Consider the following 18,044-nt stretch of genomic DNA (forward strand, 5'->3'; position numbering starts at 1 on the left):
ATCACCTCCCTTGGTGGCTTTATTACCTAAAGACAGCCTGTTCTCTCTATGCTGGTGGTAGTGGTTTAGTCCCCAAGTCCTGTCCGACTCTGTTCAACCCCATGGACTGTAACCTGCCAGGCTCCTCTGTCCATGGGATTTCCCAGGCAAGGATACTGGAGTGGGCAGCCATAGCCCTGCCTAAAGTGGTGAAGTGAACTCGCTCAGTCGTGTCCAACTCTTCGAGACCCCATGAACTGTAGCCCACCAGGCTCCTCCATCCATCGGATGTTCTAGGCAAGAGTACTGGAATGGGTTGCCATTTCCTTCTCCAGGGGATCTTCCTGACCCAGGGATCGAACCTGGGTCTCCCACATTGTGGGCAGATGCTTTACTGTCTGAGCCACCAGGGAATCCCTTGCCTAAATAAGTATTTATTACTGAACATCATGTTGTCTTATACTTTAATGAGCATTTATGACATCAGGCTGCTCTGCCCTCCTGGAGCCCACAGCATGCAGCAGATGGAGTTGGACCATCGCCACTTCACTGGTGCCAAGTAAGGGGCATGAGGTAATGGGAGCCATGCTGTGAGAGGGTGGGGGACACAGGCTTCCACAGAAAAGTCAAATACATACATGCCGTTTCCTGAATTTTGCTTTAATAGTTGAGCTTGTCAGACAAGCTTCCAAAAGAGGGGATGAGGGTCTGCTAATGACAGGGGTGAAGGACAGAGACACACCCACCAGAGGTTGCCACACCTCCATCTCTGAGCAGGAACCTGTGGGTAAGCTGGTAAGTTGCTTTGACTCTCTCTGTGTGAAACCCCTGTGCCATCCCCAAGGGAAAGAAGCTCTGATTCAAAGGACATTCCTGCCAGGCACCAGACCAGCCACACTTCCCCATGGTGGCATCAGGAGAGTACATGAGTTTTACAGACCAAGAGGGAAGCTTGGGTTCCATGCAAGCAGTGAGCGAGGGCATTCCAGCCTGGGCGTGTGCCCACCAGGGACAGCTCCATCCTTGTTCAAGCTGAGCAGGAGCTGTGCTAGCGGTGATAGAGCAAGGGCGTGGCTCACAGAGGGCCAGCGTGGGCCTGGACGTGCTCGATGCACCTTTCACATCATTCCTATCAGCCAAACGATCTATAAAATGTCCTGGTAAATTGTACATAGACAGATCTGCTGCAAACATTATAGTAGGTTGAAAGCTACGAGAACTGGAAAAATGGTATCAGGTAGAACTTCTATCAGAGTGCAGTGACATCACACTGGTTTGCCTTTCTTGCATTCTGCAATTTCTTTGCATTTCTTGCCTTTCTTGCATTCTGCACTGATGTGTGGAGGGCAATCGCGGGGTACTGGGGGGGCATCCCTAAAGGAGCGGAGGATTCATTGCTGCTGGAGCTTGGCTCTCATTACACACCTACGAGGTGTTACAACTGCAGCCCTGGTCAGGCATTCAAGGTCTGATTTTCTCACCACTCCCGCAAGGGGGAAACATACTTTGATTTATGATAACTCACTTTGTGTTTTAATATCTAGGTGAGAGAAAGAGAAAGACGACTGTAAAGGACTCTTGTCCAACCATGGCAGAGATGGAAACCCACCACCCATGGAGAAACCACATGCAAGCAAGGCTGATCTAGCGTCACAACTCTCACTGTGAGGAATACACACCGCAGGGTTGAGCAGGAGCCATGGAGGAGTGGCACCAAGTTTTAATAAGAGACTCGGTATTGACGTCATTAGTCACAGCAAGTTCTATTTCTCTACTGAGTCTTATCATGACAAACACCAATGAAGTAGATAATTGAAGTAGGTAATCAAAGGGGCCTGAACCCATTCTACAGATATGGAGACTGAGGCTCAGAGAGACCATTGAGGGATTTGCCCGAGGTCACCCATCTAGAACCAGGTGGAGCCAGGGCTTTGGACTCATGGGTCCTTATCTGTCCAGGTTGTCATTGTTGTTGTTCGGTCACTCAGTCGTGTCCAGCTCTTCGTGACCCCTTGCACTGCAGCATGCCAGGCTTCCCTGTCCTCCACCATCTTCCGTAGCTTGCTCAGACTCATGTCCGTTGAAGTTGGTGATGCCATCCAACCATCTTGTCCTCTGTCATCCCCTTCTCCTCCTGCCTTCAATCTTTCCCAGAATCATCTTTTCCAGTGAGTTGGCTCTTCGCATCAGGCCAATATACTGCAGCTTCAGCTTCAGCATCAGTCCTTCAAATGAATTTGCAGGGTTGATTTCCTTTAGGATTGACTGGTTGGATCTCCTTGCAGTCCAAAGGTCTCTCAAGAGTCTTCTCCAACACCACAGTTCAAAAGCATCAATTCTTTGGCACTCAGCCTTCTTCACGGTCCAACTCTCACATCCATACATGAATACCGGAAAAACCATAGCTTTGACCATACGGATTTTTGTTGGCAAAGTAATGTCTCTTCTTTTTAATACATTGTCTAGGTTTGCCATTGCTTTTCTTCCAAGAAGCAAGCATCTTTTAATTTCATGGCTGCAGTCACCATCCACAGTGATTCTGGAGCCCAAATAAATAGCCGGTCACTGTTTCCATTGTTTCCTCATCTATTTGCCATAAAGTGATGGGACCGGATGCCATGATCTTTTTGAATGTTGAGTTTAAGCCAGCTTTTTCATTCTCCTCTTTCACCTTCATCAAGAGGCTCTTCAGTTCCTCTTTGCTTTATGCCATAAGGGTGGTGTCATCTGCATATCTGAGGTTATTAATATTTCTCCCGGAAATCTTGATTCCAGTTTGTGCTTCATCCAGTCCAGCATTTCACATGATGTACTCTGCATATAAGTTAAATAAGCAGGGTGACAGTATACTCCTTTCCTGATTTGGAACCAGTCTGTTGTTCCATGTCCGGTTGTAACTGTTACTTCTTGACCTGCATACAGGTTTTTCAGGAGACAGGTAAGGTAGTCCGGTATTCCCATCTCTTTAAGAATGTTCCAGAGTTTATTGTGATCCACACAGTCAAAGTCTTTAGCATAGTCAATGAAGCAGAAGTAGGTGTTTTTCTGGAATTCTCTTGCTTTTTCTATGATACATCAGATGTTGGCACTTTGATCTCTGCTTCCTCTGTCTTTTCTAAATCCAGCTTGAACATCTGGAAGTTCTCAGTTCATGTACTGCTGAGGCCTAGCTTGGAAGATTTTGAGCATTACTTTGCCAGCACTCTGTCCATGAAGGAGTAAAGCAATCAAAATCAACCCTGCCACCTCCTTTGTCTGCTCTACATGGGACCGTTCTGGAGGATGGCCCGGCGCAAGCACTATCTGACCGGGCCTCACACACCTGTCCCTGCTGACCACAGTCATTCTCTGCTACCAGTGTGGGCCTCCCCAAACCCCGGTCAGCCGGTGGTCCCGTCCTGCGTTCAGATCAGTGACCGGTTCTTCAGACACAGAGCCACTCGGCTCATCCTTAACTAGGTGATCAGCACAGAGCCTGGCTGTCATTTAATGCCTACCCTCCTTCCCCTTTCAAAGAGCTGCCTGAGAACCGGGCCCCCTGTGCTGGAAATCTCCACCTTGACATTGAAAAAAAAAAGACAAATGGCATATTCCCTAGGATGAGCAGTCAGCCAGGGACACAGCATCTCAGGATGGGACGACTCTTGACCATGAGTCCTCAGAGTCACCTCTTCATCCTCCACACACCACTGCAGTATTTTTATACCAGTCAGGTTTTCCTCTCGGTGTTTTGATATCACAAGTATCTTTTCTACAGACTGGAACAAGAATACGGGCATTTGGAGACTCCCTTTAGGAAGTTTTAGTGAAAGTCGCTCAGTCGTGTCCGACTCTGTGCAACCCCATGCTCCATTCAGAGGAGCCCACCAGGCTCCTCTCTCCATGGGATTCTCCAGGCAAGAATACAGGAGTGGGTTGTCATTTCCTTCTCTAGGGGATCTTCCGAACCCAGGGATCAAACTCAGCTCTCCTGCATTGTAGGCGGATTCGTCACCATCTGAGCCAACGTTTCTGGGGGCCACAGGCACCATCTAAGACTTAGCTGGTGATCCATCTTGCTTATTTCTGAAGAGTCAAAAAGGACATTCTGGAGTTTGAGTCTTACTGGTAAATGTTTGGGTCTTGAAGTTTAAAGTGAGAGGAAGAGACAGAATTTTCTTGATGGCCTTAAAAGCATGCATCCTCAACAAGGGTGACATCACCCCAAAGGAAGTGAAAATTGGTTCTCCCGGGGCTAAAAATCTTAGCTCTTACAAGCTTTATGACCCTCCAAAGTGCAACCTTACCAAACAAAATCTTATTCCTTAGTTTTATAATGGGTAATTAGGAAAAGTGTCTAGAAAGGGCCAGTAGGGAAACATTATCCTTGAGAGAAGTGGGTTTTGTAAGATGTTCATTATCCTCAAGACTCTGTTTCCTCATCTCAGAATAAATCATATCCTGGGAGCTACTGAATCCCCCCATCTCTGTTGTTTCCCTCTTGTCCTGAAGGAGACAAAAGAAAGAGCCCCTTTCCTGGTAATTCAGTTTCTAGGGATACATCAGAGGAAATTTTCATAAAGAGCGCGGTAAGTTACATGCATGATGACACTGGCTGTAGCCTGTTTCATCCTCTCTCACTGTTCATTACAAGTGTGGTGCTATCCTGAAGCTCCAGAGCAGGAAGATAGCTGAGGAAATTCTGATTCATCTTGCAGCATTTCAATGACAATTACGAAGCCAGCATGAGACATGGCTAATGATCCAACATGATGTGAGACAGTCTGGGCAAAGCGGCTAACCATAGTCTGATCGAAACTGCATAAATTCTGTGAACATAGAAACGCAAACCCTGGAGAGAAATGGAGTGGGGATGAAAGCCATGGGTTCATGGAGGATTAACCTTGAGATTTTTGGTTTGCATTTGATATGGATCCAATGTTGTTTATCCAATGGATTTTTTAAAAAATAAAGAAGTGAGAAGAGAAAAAGTCCTCTTCTATCATCTTAACTCATTTGCTTTGTCCGGATCAAGTGAAAAGGAATTCCAGAGGGAGGAATTCCAGAGAGAGCCAATGTAGGAGGTGTCCCATGGGCGCGAAGCTGGGCTTGCCTGTGGTCCTGCCCTGGCTTGCTGCCACCATCACCACCCCCATGGTCAAGAGCTCAGCGGTCCCACAGCCTGCTGCCCAGGACCATCCTTAGCTGCCCTGGAGATCAAAACCAGAAGACAGTTGGTGGAGTGCCAACCCTCCCACCTCCATGGTCCTGCTCCCCGTCCTTGCTGCTGGGACCCCCCCCTCCTTCTGTCTCTTCCGGCCACAGGCCCTGGACCACAGCTGACCTCACCTGCAACCCCATCCCTTCCCAACCACGGCCAACGACGCCAGCCACCTCTCCCTCCTGTCCCCCACATATCTCCCCGCAACAACAAATCCCATACATTTTATGGATTTAAGACGATTGAGTGTCTGCTCTCATGGTCCCAAATGAAGGCGAAGGGTAAAGTCCATGCAGACACAGAGATGACTAAGCGATTATAAATGGTTACATGAGGTGTGAAGTCCTCTCAGTGCTCAGAGCAATTAACTCACTCTGCCTCACAGTATCAGTGTTCGTGAGACTGCCTCCAGCCTCCTCGCTCCCCTCCCCCTCTCCCCTCCCAAGCCCCCTGGGGGCTCCCTTGTGGGGAGCACAGTGTCTTATAAGCCAGTGCTCCAGAAAGAATTCCTCCACGAGTCGCTCACATTCTCATGATTTTCCCCTCCAAAGCAATAGCTGTTCTGTTTTCTCTTTTCACTCCCTGCTCCTGCGTCTGCTTCTCATTTTTATGTTTTTTGCAAATGTCTCTCTCAATACTAGGATAAACTAACATTGTCCCCTCGCTTGAAGTAGAAAGATTTCTGCAGTCGTTTAGCAGACTCCCTACAGGGTATCGCTAAAAGTGCTGGCTTCTCTCCCATCCCCAGGAACCAGGAATCCAAATGGCAAGCCACTCTGGCCTGAACACTTCGGGATTGATAGATGCCCCCCCACCCCCAGGACAGTTTCCAGTTGCAGGGTCCAGGAACCTCGGAGTGGTCACCCACTGTCCCCTGCAGGGGCCGGTTGCCTTCCCAGGTTCCTCTTAGCTCTGATATCTACCAAATGACGGGGACCAGAGTCCCTCAGGGTAATGAAGCACAGCCATTAGCTCTTTCGTATGAGAGGAGCCCTCATTCTCCACGTGGGACAACTGTTTAAAGATACCAGACTCTCTGTGCAGTGAGCTCGTTTTACAATGCATTTAGATAGGTTGCTTTTGACATTAACTGTACCAGCTGAGTTGTTATTTGCCTCATTTCTGGGCACAAAGATATCCTGTGATGCCCACTGAACAAAGCTGAGTCAAGACACAAATGCTTCATAAAATGGAAGGTTGAGCGGAGTCACATCAACACCCGAAGATGGAGAGTGGCAGGGATGACTCACAGACTCAAGTCCGAGCCTATTAGCCTCACTTCTGCAGAGCCAGACAGCAAGACAATCTCCTTAGCATGTCCCACCTCCACATCTGTGCTGACAGGTGTCTGGAAGCTGTGTGAGGATCTCAGATTAAATGATATCAGGACGAACCCAGGTTTGTTGATTCCCTGTGTTGAGGCAGAGGGCCCATGTGGCGCAGCCTAATTGCTCCAACCTCAGGGAAGTCTCCTGCCCTCGTGCGGAGGCTGGCTCCCTCCCTTGCACCTTTGAGCCCTCGCTTTGAGCCATGCTCTCTTGGCCTTCGGTGAACACTTGTTCCTTAAACACCTTTGTGAGTCTATTTCTCTGTTCTGTCTCTTTGGGCAGATTCTTTGATATCTAAGGACTTCTCCATTTGCCAGCACTTCCCTGGGCTTTCTAGCTCGAGGCTGGGGGAATGCTGAACAGGGGTTTCAGACAAAGCATGACAGCACTGGGCTGCTATTTCAGCCCCTCCTACTAAATGCTTGGTCCACTCTCCCTTCCACACCCAGTGTGCAAATGCTGTCAACAGCTCAGGAGTACCCGGTTTCTTTCTTTCTTATTTTGCTTTTAATTATCGTGGAGATGTTTATTTTTTTAATTACTTTTCTTTTTTCATAATTTTTATTTTTAATTGGAGGATAATTGCTTTACGATGCTGTGCTGGTTTCTGCTGTACATCAGTGCGAATCAGCCGCAGGTATACACATGTCCCATTCCTCTTGGATCTCCCTCCCACCTCCCACAACATCCCATCCCTCCAGGCTGTCACGGAGCACCAGCCTGGGCTCCCTGTACTGTACAGCAGCTTCCCACCACCTGTCTATTTCCAACATGGCAATGTGTATGTTTCAATGCTACTCTCTCAGTTCGTCCCACCCTCTTCTTCTCCACTGTGTCTGTAAGTCTGTTCTCTATTGAGTCTCTATTCCTGCCCTGCAAATAGGTTTATCAGTACAGCTTTTCTAGATTCCACATATATTTATCATATAGTGTATGATATTTGCTTTCCTCTTTCTGACTTACTTCTGGAGTACCTGGTTTCTGTATCTATGTTTGAGGACAATTTCATCTGTAATGTCTTTTCTTCCTAACATTACTAAAGCACTAACAGCCATAGAGGTATCAACCAGCTGTTCTGAAACCTCCCTGTATATTAGAATCGCAAGCAGAGCTTTCATTAAAACTTTAGATCCCCAGTCCCTTTTCGTTCCAATTTTAGTATATGTGCTGCCGAAGCGAGCACCCAGTCCCTTTTCCTAAGGATTCTACTTCAATTGGCCTGAGGCAGGTTTCAAGTATAGGTATTTTTTCAGATTTCTTCCAGTGATTCTAATACTGAGAATCAGAGAATCAGAATAACAAGGGGGTGTTATATATTCCCTCAGTGACTCCATTTCCCCATCAGTAAGATAAGGACAACAATAATCTTGCACTCCCAGGGCGGTTATAGAGACTGACCAGGTTAACACACGTAAATTCCTAATGGAGGGAAATAGATGGAGGTGCTGTGTGAGAGCTTCCTGATCACTAGTGTTGTTCTAGATTCTTTTTCTTCTTCCGCTCTGCACATGACTAATGTCCTTGAACCAGTGTTACCTCTCAAGCCCACAGTGATTCTTCAGAACTACAGTATCTTTTTAATTAAAGTATACTTGACTTACAATATCATGTTAGTTTTAGGAGTACAACAAAGTGATTCACTTATACATACATACATATATATATATATAATATATATGTTATTTTCCACTATAGATCATTACAAGATACTGACTGTAACTCCCTGTGCTATCCAGTAAATCCCGTTGCTTATCTGTTTTACATACAGTAATTTGGATCTGCTAATTCCACACTCCTAATGCATCCTTCCAACCCTCCCTTTCTCCCTTAGTAACCACAGTTTGTTCTCTATGTCTGTGAGTCTATTTTGCATATAAAATCATTTGTGTTATTTTTTAGATTCCATATATAAGTGGTGTCATACGTAACATTTGCCTTTCTCTGCCTGACTTAACTTCAGTAAGGATAATTTTTTCTTAATTCATCCATGTTGCTGCAAATGGCAATGCTCATTCTTTTTTTATGGCTAATATTCCATTGTGTGTGTGTATATATATATGCCACATCTTTTAAAGCCAGTCATCTCTTGATGAACACATGGCTATGAACACTGGGACACATGAATCTTTTCAAATTAAAATTTTCGTTTTCTCTGAATACATACCCAGGTATGGGATTGCTGGGTCATACGGTATAGCTCTATTTTTAGTTTTTGAAGGAAACTTCATACCGTTTTCTTGAGTGGCTGCACCAACTTCCCACCAACAGTGTGGGAGGAAGAGCTACAGTACTAAATCAGAAAGTTTGGGTTCGAATTCTGCTTCAACCCCCTGCTGGAAAGAGAGGCTTCCTCTGGGCCCCCCAACCCCAAAAGGCATTCTTAACCTTGAAACCACAAGATTAAGTGTGGCCTCAACAAACCACAGAAACACAAACACCTAAATGCTCCTGGGCACGAGACAGATTTCCCTCTGACAAACCTGAGTCTTACCTGACGCATCTCCTTGTGGTTGTGGTGCTTAAAATCCAGGTCGTCGGTGGTGGTCATTTCATTCCGTCGGTGGTAATAGTTATTCGGATCTAGGGACAGAAATATGGTTTTGAATTCATCCACATCACTCCTTTACTTATAGTGGCTCTGTTAGGGGCCTGATTCACGTGGGGACATAGCCCAACCTTCAGCTTCTAGCATTCGCACAGAGGTTAAAGAGCCAAATTTCAAGAAGCATTTTATGAGTCAGAACCAACCTAGTGGGGAAAGCACAGACCTGGAGCCAGAATGCCTGGGCTCCAATCTCTGCTCTTGTACTCATGAGCTGCGTGACCTTGGATAAGTCACTAGAGCAGTTTTTCCTTAGTGTTTTCACCCATAAACAGGGGAACAGTGGTGCCTCCCTCACTGATTCATTGTTAGTATTTGTTGTTCAGTCGCTCAGTCACGTGTGACTCACTGTGACCCCACGGACTGCAGCACGCCAGGCTTCCCTGTCCTTCATCATCTCCCAGAGCTTGCTCAAATTCCTGTCCATTGAGTTGGTGATGCCATTGTTATTTTATTAACAATGTTAATAAGTTGCTATTAACAATTTATTATAATATATGTACTATATATAATATATTAATAATATAAAATTGTTAGTGTCTGGCAAACTGTCACACTAAATGAAGGAAGGGATAGTGAATGAATGAATGAATTCATGAATGAACATCACAACTGCATAGAAATTTTTGGAAGTGTGGTGGACACTACCAGTTGCTCACCCAACATGCAGTCCGCTTCCGTCCTTCCTAACAGGAGCCCTGTGTTGTTGGGAATCCCCGCTTCTCCACTTCTAGGAAACTGACTTCATGCCCTCAGCTGCAGGGGTACAACATGACTGGTCTAAGCCAATCAGAGCACAGCACCCCTGGCCACTCTTACTAGTCTGGACTGAAGGGAAGACCTTTACTGGCACAGAGGAGAGAGTGAGAAGAGAACCTCAATAGTTACCTAGTGAACCAACCCTAGATCCCCATCAACTTCCTCTGGGACTTTCAGTCAAGTGAGATAAAGAATTTCCCGAACTGCTAAGCCAGTGGGGGCTGTGCTTCTGTTGCTGAAGCCAAAGCACCCGAACAGGCATGATCAGGATGCATTAACAGTGGTGACCTCTGGGGACGGGGGAGGAGACGTCTATTCTTGACTTGATTCTCTTCTGTATAAACTGACTTCTTTCTTTCATTCTTATAAGCTGATACTGCTTATATAATTCCAAACTTATAAGCTGATACTGCTTATGTAATTCCAAAAAACAAAGAACACTCAGAAGAAAGGAGGGAAGAGGGAGCAGGAAGAGCTAGAAGAAGGATAAGGGGGAAAGGACCAATCCGTGGGCTCTAAGGACTCCTTCCTGACCTGACAAAAAGTTGCGAGATCTACAGAGCCTCAGCCAGGCTCACGACCTCCACCTCCATCTCCATGCAGCCAGGAATCCTCAACAGCTTAGGTCTCCTTGCAATGTAGACAGACAGGTCAACCTACGAACTCAGGAACCACGTGAGCAAAGCTAGAACCATAGCAGGTGTCTGATCCAAGTGGCTCCAAGGACAATTTGCAGGTGGTGGCCGTGGCAGGTGATGGAAGGAGGATCACTTGCTCCCAGTGGGGCCAGGAGCAGAGAGTCCCAATTTGTGCCACCAAACAAGGCCAAGACCAGCAACACCAGCTGCTTACAAGATCCAGCCTACGCCTACTGAATCAGAATGCACGATTTTAAAAAATCCAGAAGTTTGAGAAGCACCGTGTTAAAGTACTGAGGACACTGCCAACAATATGACACACTGAGACCACCTGCGCCGGCTACCTGTCTGCATCCCACAGCCACGGGGTGTGACTGGCACGTGGAACCAGGGGTTCCCTTAAAGGCTGGCAGCAGGTTGAAAACCACACACAGACCCGAAGGCCAAAAAGATGGCTTTTAATGATCACAAAAGGGTTTCCAGTAACACTATTAGAAGCAAATAATGTATGCAGGGGATGAGGATGGGGGAGGTGGGCGGCAAGCTGGTATTCTGTTCAGAAAAGAAGCAAAAGCATCTCAGGTTTAGCAAAGGCCCCCAGTTCTGTTCCAAGCTTTCTCCTTTGGGGAGGGCCGGCTGCCTGCATTCTCTGGCAAGCCACCTGCCCTTCCATTTCCAAACTTGTCGGTTTCAAAGTCAAGGTAAAGTGCATTTTTCACACGACTTGACCCTGAATGTACCCACAAGCTGATTCCTAAGAGCTATTCACCACCCTCCAAGTCCCCAGAACCTCTTTCTAAAGCTCTTTTTGAAATGCCCCTTTTGTCTTCAAACACAAGTTATGCCTTCAAGGTTCTTAAAAAGGACTGAAGAAAAGCCCAGAACTGTACATATGAAATATCTTCATGTTTGGTAACTTCCTTCCCTGAGACTAACCAATTTGTCTGAGGATATGGGTCCAAGTTGCAGAATTGTCTTGGAACCCCAGGTGAGCATTTTTCACAACTTTCCACCTTCCACCTTTTGTACAAATATTTCTTTACTTGTCCACTTATTCTGATTGGATTAAGTTTTATGGAGACCCTCTTAGGACCTCAACACTGTAGGTAAGTGAGAACCAAACTCAGCTGCCCCACCCTGGGGCCGAGTCTGCAGGCACACCCTGTTATTCAGCCAAACCCACTGTCCTCTTTTTCCTTCTGTGGATAAAAGAATCCCTATCTCCTGTGCAGAATCTATCCCAGATGCTTCTGATGGAACAGCCTCGCCCAACACTCACGGGGATGGGCATGTGACCTAGGTCCAGCCCGTGAAAATACACATGTTCTGGCCACAGCCACTGGCTCAGAGATGATCCCAGGATACAAGCTGGGCTCATAAGATGATTTTCTCTCCAGAGCCATAGGAGGAGGGCCTCCTGCCGGAGTCATCTCACATGGTGGATGAGCTCGGGGTGTTAGTGGCCAAGCTCCCCACCTGCAAGCTGGTGAGGAGGGGAGCCCTGACTGCACCAAGAAGACCCCGAGATTGTCGACCCTTTCTTGCTTGAAGCCAGAGTCACATCTACCTCTGGAACTTTTATTCCTGTGAACTAAAATTTTCCTTTTCTCCCCCTCCTCACTTCAGCGAATTTGAGTAGGACTTCCGACATTTGAAACAGAAGTCCTGATTCAGTCTGCAAGACCTTATTCTCACAGATGGTGCCTTGGAGAATCAGCCTCCTGCTTCCTTTCATGAGGCTGGCTTCATGCATCAGATGTACTGAAAACCAGCTTATTCCTTCTGGAACACCTTACTTATGGGAATAAACTCACTCCAGATGGGGATCGTGGAGTCTACAACCTCCTCCCCCCTTCACTTCTCTTACTCAACGACTCAAAATCCTGCTCCATCCCAACAAGTCTACTTATTCAGCCCGTTTTGGGTTGAGTGATGTCCCCACCCCAAAGAGATATGTTGGAGTCCTGACCCCCAGGACCTTAGAACGTGACCTTATTTGAAGAGAGGGGTTTCACAGAGCTCATTGGGTATAAATAAGGTGCTTAGGGTGGGCCCCATTCCATTAGGACTGCGTCTATCCAAAGCGGAAAGGTGAGCGCAGAGAGAAGCATTCGGGGAGACCATGTAATGATGTAGGCGGCAACGGGGGCGAGGTGCCCACAAGCTGAGGAGCATCAGAATCAGACAGCAAACCACAGCAGCCCATGGGAGAGGCAAGAACAGACGCCGCCGCTCGGCCTCTCAAAGAAACTGCCCTGCTACGCCTTGATCTTGGACTTCTCGCCTCCAGAACTGAGATGATAACTCTGTTATCCAAAGCCACCCACTTCCTGGTACTGAGTTATGGCAGCTCTGGAAATGACTGCACACCCTGAACATCCCTGGCTCCTCACTGATGTGGACACACGCTCTTCTCCCAAATCCAGCACCAGCTCACTCCACAGGACGGTCAGAGTCGCAGAAGAAACCCCATTAGTGGCCATCCAAGGGAACACCCCAGCTCTCGGACCATTCCGCTCAGCTGTTTGCTGCTCTGGGGGCTGGGATCTTGCTTGATGGGAGGGAGTTCTCAACTGGGAGAGGAAAGGCTACCTTTACTGGGCCAGGGGCTCACTGCTATCTGCAGTCCCTGAGCTCATGATGCACTTTATCCAGAACAGGTGACTCCACAGACACTGCAGATTAGAGGTTACCCAGAGATGGAGGAAGGGGATTCGAAAGTGATTACTCAGTGAGTCCAGGGTGTTTTGGGGTCCATGACAAAGTTCTGAAAACCAGAGAGAGCCAGCGATCACACCGTCTTGTGAATACACTAAGCAGCACTGAACTGTATGCTTTAAAATGCTTAACTCCATGTTACATCAGTTTCACCTCATTTAAAAAGGAAAACAACGGCTGACCTCAAAGTGCTCTCTGAGGACGAACAGGACACGAGGAATGCAGCCACTGCAGCCCTTTTCCTTCCCTGCCACGAGGCCAGCCCCTCACCCAAGGAAATGCCCACTACCTATGGCTTCCCTGTCTACAAGGCAGGAGACCTGGGTTCAGTGCCTGGGTAGGGAAGACCCCCTGGAGGAAGGCATGGCAACCCACTCCAGTATCCTCGCCTGGAGAATCCCATGGACAGAGGAGCTGGCGGGCTACAATCCATGGGGTCACACAGAGTCAGACGCGACTGAGTGACTAACACTTTCACTGTCACTCACGGCCTTATGATCACCCTAAGCCCTGACGCCTCAACAGAGAGCCTGAGCAGAGATGACCTGGCAGCAGCACAAATAGCACCAAACCCCTTCTGCAAGGTGCTCGGCTCCCTAATGAGGAGAAGCTGCGCTTGTCCAACCCCATGTGACTGTTCTTGTGACAAGGTCGCTCCAAGAGGAACAAGGGGAGACGTGGACCCCTGGCAGAGCTTGTTTTGATCCCAAGTCATTACTGTGAGTGAAAACATCAAACCCACAGCTCCACGTGGCTCCAAGAAGGGGGCAGCCTGACGTTCGTGTATCTTCCGCCCCATCTCCTGTAACCTGACCTTGCAGCACCTGCACTGAGCCGTCATCCGTGCTTATCTTCTGCCCCATCTCGTATAACCCACCTCACGGCATCTCCACCAGGCTGCTCGCCCAAGTCCAGGAAACCTTCTGATTAACCATGCTCAAGAGTATAGTTAAGTAGCATTACATAAATTCACACTGTTGTAGAAACAGATCTCTAGAATACTTTCATCTTACAAAACTGAAACTACAACCATTAAACAACCCTCCTCCTTTTCTGTTAGTTTGGAGCTTTTTTGTTGTCGCTGTGGTTCAGTCACTCAGCCATGTCCGACTCTTTGCATGTCAGCATGCAGCGTGTCAGGCTTCCCTGTCCTTCACCATCTCCCGGAGTTTGCTCAAACTCACGTCCATTGAATCAGTGATGCCATCCAACCATCTCGCCCTCTGTCGTCCCCTTCTCTTCCTGCCTTTAATCCTTCCCAGCATCAGGGTCTTTGCTAATGAGTTGGCCATGTATAGGGTAATTCATGTTCTAGTTCAAAATTTCTAGAAACATTATTCATGAAGACTTAAAAAGCATCTTCCCCTTCCTCTGCCCCAACCTGAGGGTTCGCAGGGAGACTGAGTACAGAACAAAGAGAAGCAGAAGCAAAGGTAAATGAATTTTTCATAAACAAGAGTTTCGGGAAGAACAGACGCTGGGCGGTTGCATTACCAGCACAAAGTCATGCTGGGCTGAGTGACTGACTTGGTCGGGTCACCTCTGCCTCTGGCCTCATTAACTTGCACAAAGGAACCATGTTGACAGAAAGGCAACTGAACAAGACTTACCTACCCACGTGGCCGTGGGGACCCCTGAGCCACCCCAGGACCTCAGATGTGACCACCACCAGTGGCATGTACAAAGGCCAGCTCCCCTCCGGGCAGACTGCTAAGCAACTTCTAGAAGAAAAACGGCCCTAAATATTTGGGGTTGGAAAATAGAACCATTCCAAGGCCATACTTGAAACCCATCCAGATTTCACACTGTAACTCTGTCTTTGTGTTTAAATTGCCCCCAGGACCTGTCTTCAAACACACACACCAAGAATAACTTCACAGGAAAATATTTATTTCATGAGACTCTCACAGGCTGCCCTTTGCCCTCAACCGACAACAGATGAATTCCTGCCCTCAGAGAGAAACCGTGACCCTGCCCTTTAAAGCAAGCAGAGAGAGGCCATGCTGAGCAACCGGGCACAAAGCCGGCCTCACGGTCCCCTGCCTGGGTCTGTGTCTGCAGACGCAGTGAGCTCAGCAAAGCCCAGCAGGACCCCGGCGGCAGCAGGCAGGCCCTGTGATCGCCACCCCAGGATGAATGAGCCACAGAAGGGGGCCCGGGTCCCACACTGGGAGGCCTTCACATTTTCTCTGGACCCACCTTGAACACACACACTGCTTTCCCACCAGCAATCCCACCTCTTGCTGTTGTTCAATTGCTCAGTTGTGTCTGACTCTGCGACCCCATGGACTGCAGCACGCCAGGCTTCCCTGTCCTTCACCATCTCCTGGAGTTTGCTCAAACTCATGTCCATTGAATTGGTGATGCCATCCAACCATCTCAACCTCTATCGTCCCCTTCTCCTCCTGCCTTCAATCTTTACCAGCATCAGGGTCTTTTGTACCATCATCTAATTTAAGCAATAATCCCATAATTCACCCAATAATTTTGGACATGCACAATGACACAGAAACGAAGACGTCCACTGTGAAATTCTTAAGAATCAAACTGATTTTCCGACTGTATTTCCAATTTTCCAATCAAACAACTGAATTTCCAACTATCAGAGGCAGTTTGAAAACCTGAGATATGTGGATAAAAACACCCACAAGATAGATGGTCTCCAATAGTGTTAGTGACATGAAAAAAGTTTGTAATCTAGTAAGCACAAGTAAGGAGCCAAGAATCTGTCTGGTGGGAAGGTAAGTAGATAGCAGGTGAGCAGACTTGTCTTTCTCACCAATAGAGTTTGTTTTGAATAAATTCATACTTGGCGAAGCAAGATCATGAGGGCTGAGGGAAAAGCAATAAATGATATGAAATACACTCTGAAAACTCAGTAAGTGTAAGTTCACGGTGGGGGCTGGGATGGCTATAGAAGTAGCATGATGGATACAGAAGCACCTGAGAGCATCAGAGCTGGTGGTGCCCCTCCTCCTGGCAGGGGATCCAGAGATAGTAAGGCCTGAGTTTCAGATAAGACAGGAACGCTGAGACTTCCCTGGAGGAGGAAGCACAGGAGAGTAACCCAAAGCTGTGCTCCTTGCTTGCCGTGGCCTGACTGTGGGTGGACAGGAGGCGGAAATTCCTAGAGGCTCTGGTGAAGGGCCTTAGGAGTGTTCTGGAGGCCAGCTTCCTGCCCTGGAGATGTCTGGTGAGGATGAAGAAGCCGCCACAAAAGGCTCCAGTAGCAGTGTCAGCAGCTCAGTTGTGTCTGACTCTTAAGGACTCTAGCCCACCAGGCTCCTCTGTTCGTGGGATTTTCCAGGCAAGGATACTGGAGTGAGTTGCCATGCCCTTCTTCAGGGGATCTTCCTGACCCAGGGATTGAACCTGGGTTTCCTGCATCGCAGGCAGATTCTTAACATCTGAGACACCAGGGAAGCCCACAAAAGGCTCCATACAGACACAAATCCCTAGGTTCTGAAAAGCCGACAGAGCTGCAAGCCAGACCGGATTAGCTTGTCCAGAGCAGACACCAGCAAAGCTCCACATGCAAAAAGCGCATGTTAATTCAAGCCCTTTATTTCCTTCCATCCTGGGGTTACACCCAACTCCATCATGTGAAAACAGGGCAAGGGGAACACAAGCCAAAGGAACAAGCACCCAAAGATTCAGGCAACCAAGTGGAGCTACTTAAACAGAAAGAGGCTTCACTATGTAAGCAGAGCGAGACTATGTACACGGTCAAGTTTGAAACTAAGTTCCGCCACATCCTGTAACCAGTGTGGCAAGAGCACTCAAGGGCAACTAAACACGTTACCAAAAACATTTTATGTAATTTTTTGCCTGCTTCTGAGCAGCAGCGCTGGGTGAATTTTCAATCTTGAAATAAGCATCATCTTAAAGTCCCAGTGGGCAAAACCACAGCTGGCATGTTACCTTAATACCCCAAATGCTCAGAGTGTTTCTGAGTGTTGTTCTAGGAGATTTTTGTTTTCTTTTTGTTTACCTGTGTTTTCTAAATATTCTGCAATAGATGTGGTAATTTTCTTAGATGAGAAAAAGACTGTGTGGCTTATTTTTATTCACCTTGCTGGCTAAGCACCTGTCTTCCACCGGCGTTCCCTCCCTGCAGGAAGCACAGAAGGGCAGACCCACCTGGCAACGGGCAGCCAAGGATCTCCATCCTCATGCAGATGCTCCCATTATCGAACCAGGACTGGGGGTTTATGCGGATGTAGCGTGCCACCATGGGGACGGGCAGCTCGTTCAGTACAGGGATCTCCTTTTCACTGTTTCCTTCAAATATCTATTTATGCACAAGGGGGAAAAGGAGACTCTTTTAGAGCTTGATTATCAAGTCATGAAAGAGTCAGTAATTCACTCAGTCCGCAAGATTTCATTAAGGCACATCTAAATGTGAGGTCGGCATTTGGTGGGGGGGATGGGGAGGAGAAATGGATCAGGCCTGGACCCTGCCCTCAGGAAGCACCCATCTAACGGGGGCGGAGCTGGGAGGAGGAGGACGGTTAAACTTAGACATCGTAGGTGAAATCTATTGGTGTCATGGCAGAGAGACAGCCACAGAGCTTTGGGATTTCTGAAGAAGGAAAGGACCAGGTGAAGCTTTGGGGATTAGATGCCATTTGAACTGGCCTTGAAGGAAAACTCGAGATGCAGGAACGGGAGGGATGCTAGAGAAAAGGAAGTGATGGCTGGAGGAGCTCAGACATTGGATTCAGCGGAAGAGCAGCCACCTCACTTTTACTGGAACACAGAGGAGTGGGTACAAGTCGGGGGTGGGGTTGAGAATGGGAACGAAGGCCAAAACAGAGGCT

General features: G+C 47.7%; 1 protein-coding gene across 3 annotated transcripts in view; it reads right to left on the bottom strand.

The window, feature by feature from the left end:
• Positions 1-18,044, bottom strand: part of CPXM2 (carboxypeptidase X, M14 family member 2) — a 136,619-nt gene that overhangs the window by 24,592 nt on the left and 93,983 nt on the right. For all 3 annotated transcript variants that reach the window (XM_061403800.1, XM_061403799.1, XM_061403801.1), the window contains 2 exons: positions 17,365-17,515; positions 8,999-9,087 (listed from right to left, as the gene is read on the bottom strand). In XM_061403800.1, coding sequence (XP_061259784.1) covers positions 8,999-9,087; positions 17,365-17,515 — 240 coding nt within the window. The remainder of the gene's footprint in view (positions 1-8,998; positions 9,088-17,364; positions 17,516-18,044) is intronic.

This window comes from Bos javanicus, chromosome 26 (genome assembly GCF_032452875.1).
Source record: "Bos javanicus breed banteng chromosome 26, ARS-OSU_banteng_1.0, whole genome shotgun sequence".
NCBI lineage: Eukaryota > Metazoa > Chordata > Mammalia > Artiodactyla > Bovidae > Bos > Bos javanicus.